Here is an 8,255-nt window from a genome sequence, read left to right as displayed (position 1 = left end):
GCAGATAACCCTGATCAAAGTGTTCCTTGGGGACCAGAGAACAGCCTGACGTCGTGGCTCTGGGGTGAGTCCTGGAAATGCATGTTCAACAACCTTGCCAACACGGGCTCAAGCAGTACATTTATAGATGAGCACTTCGAAATACTTCCCATTCTGTACTCAAACCTTTGTCATTTCACTTCTCTCAAAACCACTTTAGTGGAACTGTTCCCTATAAGGTCACCACTGCCCTCTACTTCAAATTTCATTATCTCCTCAAGTCCTCAACTTAGTCAATCGATAAATGTTATTATTTCCTTCTTCTTGAAACACTCCTCTTCCTTACAGGATCCTCTGCTCTCCCAGTACTTCTCCTACCTTCCTGGATGCTCTCTCTGCACCTAATAACCACACAGCTCACTTTTCCTTGGAGGCCCGTCACTGCTCCGTGGAGGCCCGTCACTGCTCCTGCTCACCACACCTAGACTGAGAAGAAACCAGAAATGGTAAGTGGATTTATTGATAATAGCTGCCTGAAGGCATGCATTGGGAAGGATTCTGAGGCTGCGTGGCCATTTAGCTATGTCTGCCATGGGTGTTGGCATAGGGTGGGCAGATTCAGATTTTAGTCAGCTCTGCTGTATATCTTTCTCAAGTTTCCATCTTCTGTGATCTCTCCTGACAATCTCATCCACTCCTGAGGCACTAGCTATCATTTCTATATAGACACCACCTAAATATATATTTCTATTCATGACCTCTCTCAGGAGTTCCAAACCCATATTTCTAACTTTTCAGGGAACATATTAACCTCGATTTTTATTTTCTAATTACATTCTCTCTCGTCTACATTCTCCATGTCACATGATGTATTTACCATCTTTCAAAACAGCCCATCTTAAAACCTTGGCAATACCTTCACTCCTTTAATATTTTCTCATCACCTTTCCCTATAGTTTAACATAATGCTCAATGAATTGTTTTGGAATTACTTGCTTACTGTCTGCCTGCCCTAAAACACTGTGGATTCTCTAAATAAAAGAACCAGGTCTAATTCATCTAGCATCTTCAGCTGCCAGAACTGTTTCAGGCACAAAGTAGACACTGAGCAAGTGCCTAAGGATATATTTACATGTATATTATGTATATGTGTGTGTATATTACATTTATAATTACATGTGTACATTAGGGGTGTGTGTTTTGTTTCTTCTCTTTAACTTTTCAACCCCTTCCACCCTATATAGCTAATCAGTCAACAAGCTCCATCTATTCAATTGCTTCACAAAGACATCCACATATGCCAGCTTCTTTTCCATTCTCATTGCTTGTCACAGGTTTTGTGCCCTGGAAAACAGACTCTGAGATAGAGATTTAAATACAGGAATTTTATTAGGAATGCTCTCAGGAACAGCACCTGTGGGGCAGTAAGGGCAGCAGGATTAGGCATGTTGGGCTACAACACAGTCATAACAAAAGTATCAGTTGACCTTAAGGGGAGGTCTGGAGGTAGGATGGACCTTTGGTGATTTTCCAGATGGGAACACTGCCTGGGCCTTTGTAACACCCCCTCTCACCATTGACCAATTATTAGATATTGGCTACTCCAGAGAAAGTGTGTGATTTTGGGATAGTAAGTTCTCTTCAGATGAGAGCAAGTCCCAGAAAGAGATTCCACTGAGAGCCATCAGTCACCAACATTTCCTGCCGTTTGGGGTAATGAATGTCTCATTCCTGAAGTGGGGATCTAAGAAGCACACCACAGCATCCACTATACTACTGGCAACCTAGTTCAGGCCTACATGATCTCCCCTACTGCAGGCATTGCTAAGCAGTCTCACTGCCTCCAACCTCTTTTTTCCAATCCATTCTTGGTCCTGCCACTCAGACTAATTTTTCACAAATCAATTGGATATATTCCTGATATCAGAGTCAACACAGCTTATTTAGCAGTATGTGAAAATTCAATTTGCATGTGGGAAGGGGGAGAGAAACATGTGTGTGTGTATTTATAAATATACACATAGAAAAGTATTTCTGGAAAAACCCATGGGACATAAAATAGATTCGTGGTTGCCAAAGGTTGGAGGGAGGGAGAATGAGGAGCGACTGCTAATGGGTATGAGGTTTCTTTTTGAGGTGATGTAAATATTCTGGAATTAATGGTGATGGTTCCATAACCCTGTGAATATACTAAAACCCGCTGAATTGTACACTCTAAAATGGTTAACTTGATGGCATTTGAATTATATCTCAAGTATCTCAGAGTTGACACATGAAAGTGATAGTGGTGATTATGTCAGGATTTTATCCTTTATGTACCCTGGCTTTTCAGACTTTTATAACATATTTTTTAATATTAATTTAGGAAGGATAAAAATTCACCCTTCAAAATCACTTTTCTGCTTTAAAACCTCATCCCTATGCATGGAGTAAAGGCCACACTCCTTGCAAAGTTGTCCCGGCCGTTTCTGAGCAGGCCCCAGCCTGCCGTGACAGACACTCATCTTTCACTCCCCTGTGACTCTCCTCCCCTGACTTCAGCCACTTCAGATTTCTTCATTTCCCGAACGTACCCTGGGCTTCCTTGTCTCTGAGGCTTTCTTCCCTGACACTCACAGCCACCCTTTTCTTTGTCTGCTCACTGATCCAGCCCTACCTGCAGGAACATTTCCTGGCTCAGAACAACTCTCACTTGCCCAAAGCTGCAGCTGAAACATCTCTCTCTCTCTCTCCAGCTCTGCTAACAGTTTGTGTAGCATCTGCTTTTACATCATTTATTACATGCTGCCATTTTATATAATCAGTTGTGTATTTCTTGTTAGGCTGATTCACATTTGGCTCCTCTACAATATATAGTACATGGAGTAGATATTGAATAAAACTTAATTTTTAGTTCAAATTTTTTGAAAAAAAAGCAAATCTACATTTACACATTTGCTCGTCAATGAGTTCTTAGGGGTGGCACACCATGTGTCAGGCAATAGTTCCCAAGTCTGAAAATGTTCTCGTTCTCATGGAACCTACTTTTGAACTTTTTTATTCATCTGTGACATACATAGACTATGCACAAATCTTGAGTGTATACCTCAATGACTTCTTAAATATGTATATACCCATGTAATCACCACCCACATCAAGGTATAGAATATTTCTAGCAACCCATGCTCCTTCCCAGCCAATGTCCTCCTATCCAGAGGTAACCACTATTCCAAATCCTACCACCATAGATTAGTTTTGCCTGTTCTTGAATGCCATATAAGTGGCATGTAATATTTTGTCTTTTGTGCCAGGTTTCTTTTGTTCATCATAATTTCTGTGAAATTCATCCATGTAGTTGTATGTAGCAGCAGCTCATTCCTTTCATTGCTATATAGTATTCCATTGAGGATATTCCACTGAATATTTCACAATTTATTTATCTATTCTCCAATTGATGAACATTTGGTTTGGTCCAGTTATGAATAAAGCTGAAGCAAACATTCCTGTATATGCCTTTTGATGCACATAAGTATCCATTCCTCCTAAATATATATTTAGGAATGAAATTGCTGGGTCAAAGGTGGCTTTACTAGGTACCGCCTAACAACCTTCCCAGAGGTTTTGTGCCCATTTACACTCTTACCAACAACATATGAAAACAAGCAAACAAATAAATAAGTAAAATATCTAATAGTGAAAAAAGCAATATGAAAATTAAGATCAGATGATAAAGCTACTTTAGATTTGGTGACCAGGCAAGGCTTCTTTAACAAGGTGAAATTTCAGCCGGAATGACAAGAAGATGCCAGTCATGTACATGTCAGAAGAGGAGCATTTCAGACAGAGGGTGAAACCACAAAGGCCCCAGGGCAGGAAGTAACTGGGCTTGTTTAAGGAACAGAGAGGAATCGAGGGACCTTGGGGTAAGTGGGGAAGTGAAGACAGCAGATAAAGAGTGCGTTATTAAGCTAGCTGCCAGAGTAGGTAACTGGAGCTTAATTCAGTGGGGGAAATCATGAGGAAGGGATAAAATACATGCTTCAGAATTATCCAAGAAAAGGGAACGCTTATACACTGTTGGTAGGAATGTAAAGTAGCCCAAACTCTGTAGAAAACAGTAGGGAGATTTCTTACTTTCTTTCTTTCTTTTTCTTTTTTTTTTTTTTTTTTTTTTTTTTTTGAGACGGAGTTTTGCTCTTGTCGCCCAGGCTGGAGTGCAATGGCACGATCTCTGTTTACTGCAACCTCCACCAACTTCCACCTCCTGGGTTCAAGCAATTCTCCTGCCTCAGCCTCCCGAGTAGCTGGGATTACAGGTGCCTGCCACCATGCCTGGCTAATTTTTTGTATTTTTAGTAAAGATGGGGTTTCACCACGTTGGCCAGGCTTGTCTCAAACTCCTGACCTCAGGTGATCCACAGGCCTCAGCCTCCCAAAGTGCTGGGATTATAGGTGTGAGCCACCACGCCTGGCCCAGCATTTCTTAAAGAACTAAAAGTAGGTCTACCATTTGATCCAGCAATCCCACTACTGGGTATCTACTCAAAGGAAAAGAAATTATCACATCAGAAAGACACCTGCACGTGTATGTTTATTGCAGCACAATTCACAATTGCAAAGATATGGAACCAGCCTAAGTGCCCATCAATCAATGAGTGGATTTTTTAAATGTGATATATATACACTATGGAACACTACTCAGCCACAGAAAAAGAATGAAATAATGTCTTTTGCAGCAACTTGGATGGAGCCAGAGGCCATTATTAGAAGTGTAGTAACTCAGGAATGGAAAACCAAATACTGCCTGTTCTCACTTATAAGTGAAAGCTAAACTATGGCTACACAAAGGCATGTAGAATGGTATAATGGACATTGGAGACTCAGAAGAGGGGAGGGTGGGAGGAGCATGAGGGATTGAAAAAACTACATATTGGGTACAACGTATACTACTTGGGTGACGGGTGCTCTAAAGTCTTGTACTTCACCTCTAAAAAACGGAAAATAAAAGAATAAACAAATATTTTAAAAGAAACTATTTTTTTAAAAACAAGAGTTACCCTACCCAAGAGCTGAGAAAGCAGGGGTCATTGGTTGAGGATTACTGCTAGCAGGTTGGGGTTGGAGATGTTAATTTCCCAGCATATCTGTATCTAATATAGGCATTTTCTTCCATGGCTGAGATTCAGTATCTTCCTTTTTAACTGGGCCTTTAACTGCATCTTGTTTTCATTGTTCTTTCCTCGACCCTTGGCCCCACACCCAGCTCCTTGAATTCACACTTCTCTACCACCATAAATGTCATCAGCCATTTGGCCCACTTTCATTCCCGTGGTCAGTCTCTCTTAATCAGGTCCACCATTGACTTTTGCTTTTCCTGGACAGCCATTCACTAGGTATTCTACTTAGCACAGAGTCTTGCTAATACTAGACTCAGTACATGCATGCAGCATAACTGTTGGTAGGGAATCCATAACTATGGTGATTTGCTAAGACTTCAAATTACTGTTAAACCGCAGTTTGATTCTTGCTACTTCCTGCAATCCTTCCAATCCTTAGGTACTTCCTGGATGTTTTCCTGACAACTAAAGCCTCACTTTCTGTATCAGTTATCAATGGTCACATAATTCTGTGTAATAAAACACCCCAAGACTCAGCATTTTTAAACAATAAGCATTTATTTTGTTCACAAGCCTGTCGGTTGGCAATTTAGGCTGGGCTCAGATGAGCAGTGCTTCTTATTTCAACTGGATTCACTCATAGATCTTACAGTCATCTGCAGTTCAGCTAATCTAGGATAACCTCAGCTGCAATGACCAGAATGACTCAGCTCTGCTCCTCATGTCCCATCTTCCAGCAGGATAACCTGGTCATGTTCTCATGGGAAACACAGAACAAGTAAGTGAAAACACTCAAGGCCTTTTGAGGCCTAGACCTGGAACTGGCCCACCATCATTTCCACCATATTCTATCACCCAAAACAAGTTACAGGGCCAGCCCAGATTCAAGGGAAAGGAAAATAGACTCTGCCTCTTCAGTGGATGAAATTCCAAGGTCACCTGGTAAATGAAGAGATGAAGGAAGAGGTGAAGAAGTAAGGTCACTAATGTAATCTATCATACTGTTACACTTGCTTTCTGACTTAGAAGTCTGAGTATATTTTGAATGTCAATCACACCTCAGTAAAATGGTTTTTAAAACAAGAAGGTTGAATGTTTATTTCCTTTCCTTTTTGGGTCAAAGTTTCTATAGTTTAAAACATCCAAATAGACAGAAAATAAACAGCACTGGCTTTTTGGTTTGAATTATTTGCTATTATTTCATTTCTCCATTTCTATAGATGCAGACATCAAAAAAGTATGGAAAGTATGATTTCAATCACAAATATCCCCAGTAGACCTTAAAGACAGGGTTTTAAGTAACCAACTCAAGACCCATCTTGAACAGAAGTCAGATAACATAACCCACAAATTAGAGTTTATTTTATTTTATATTGAAGATAACGATATTCTCCCTACATCTAATGTCTTCACTGGAAGAGAGGCTGTGCAAAAAGGTGCTTAAATTGTGCGTCATTCACAAAAGGGAACAAAGGAGTTGCCACTATTACTGGCGTTGCCATGGCCATATCATATTAAATCAGGATAGAGGAGGTTATTGAAATGGTTTTTCAAATAAGGTGTCTTCTCCTAAGACGTCTCTGCCAGTGACATCAGCTGGAACATTGGGTACAGAGTGTCCACTGGAGAGAACATACAAACTATTCAAGCTGATGAAGATCCTGTGAATCAAATGGCCTTGCTATGCTCCACTCAACACTATTTCTGTCTTGCATGAGGTGTGTGTCCTGAATTTGATTTACTATCTTTAATGCCATTCATCCACAGTCCATGGTATACTATGTGGATGCAGCAAGGCACTCCAGTTAGGACCTGGAAGTCCACTACAGTGCAATTGAAGCATAATGATTTGAAACATAGTAAAACAGTGGAGAGAAAGAGGGATGTAAAGGCAGCACGTTTCTAATGTCCTGCTTAGAAAGAAAGGGCAATGCAGAATGCTGATTAAGAAGCCATGTTTCCGTGACAGTCTCAGGTTTGAGTCCAGGCTCTGCCACTGCTCACTCCGTGAGTTCAGGTAGGTTTCTTAGGGTCTTTAAGCCTTGGTTTCTTTATCTGAAAATGAGAATACTGTTGAAACAACCTCAAAGGTTTCATGGAAGGGAAAAATCAATATGTAAAACATTTTGCAAGGTGCCTGGCACAAAGTGAGCACTTATTTAATGAGAACTGTAATTTTTGTTTTGGAGACAGGGTCTCACTTTATTGCCCAGGCCGGAGTGCAGTGACGTGATTTTGGCTCCCTGCAACCTCCACCTCCTGGGTTCAAGTGATCTTCCCACCTCAGCCTCCCGAGTAGCGGGACTATAGGCACGAGCCACCACACCCAGCTAATTTTTGTATTGTTTGTAGAGACAGGGTCTCACTATGTTGCACAGGCTGGTCTCAAAGTACTGAACTCAAGCGATCTACCTGCCTTGGCCTCCCAAAGCACTGGGATTACAGCATGAGCCATCACGCCTGGCCTAAGAACTATAAATTTTTAAACTGGAAGGGGCCTAGGAGGTCACTGTATAAAAGTTCCTCATTCAGAAGGTGAAAAACAACCACAGAGAAGGCTAAAGGAGTCCCTCCTCAGTTACACAGCTTAGTGGCACAATTAGGACTGAAAACCTAAGACTTTCTGATTCCTCTGCCTCTCTGTATTATCCCTCCACCAATAAGCCCCTCTTGCCTACCCTCTTCCACACTGTAGAACTTCAATAAATAGGTAGGAGTTTTCCCCTTTCTCCTGGAAAGCCACACCTCAGGCACAGGAAACTCGGAAAGGTATGGAATTTTCTAATGAGGTATTTGCCGCCTGCTCACTTTAATCCACTGCAAGTGTCTCTGGGAAATAAAATATTGGCAGGTCTGTCCAACAGCTGCTCAGCCTAGAGACCACAGCTTATTTTGGTCCATTTATGTTAACTCATCTGTCTTAAGCTCTTTGTTAGTGACTCACCGCATACTGCTACCAAAAATATACACCAAAAATCCAAGAATCATTCATATGAAGGGCAAACGTCTTCCTTAAAATACCACATTTCTGCCGTCGTGTTTTTGTGAAGTTTTTCCTTCCTCCCGCCTCCACATCACATTTTCTTCTCTCCTTTCTTCCTTCTCCATCTTTGATCGCCTTCAGTGGCATGGAAGCTGCATGGGGTGATCAAGAGAATTCTAGAATGGACATCAGAAGGC

General features: G+C 41.2%; 1 protein-coding gene across 1 annotated transcript in view; it reads left to right on the top strand.

The window, feature by feature from the left end:
- Positions 1–460: 460 nt before the first annotated feature.
- The window catches only part of RPS6KA3 (ribosomal protein S6 kinase A3), a 166,048-nt gene continuing 158,253 nt past the window's right edge, over positions 461–8,255 (top strand). The window contains exon 1 of the mRNA XM_032286095.1: positions 461–485. Coding sequence (XP_032141986.1) covers positions 483–485 — 3 coding nt within the window. The 5' untranslated portion in view covers positions 461–482. The remainder of the gene's footprint in view (positions 486–8,255) is intronic.

Source organism: Sapajus apella, unplaced genomic scaffold (genome assembly GCF_009761245.1).
Source record: "Sapajus apella isolate SASKATOON/1434 unplaced genomic scaffold, GSC_monkey_1.0 scaffold17, whole genome shotgun sequence".
NCBI classification, from domain to species: Eukaryota; Metazoa; Chordata; class Mammalia; order Primates; family Cebidae; genus Sapajus; species Sapajus apella.
This window is presented reverse-complemented; position numbering and strand designations above follow the sequence as displayed.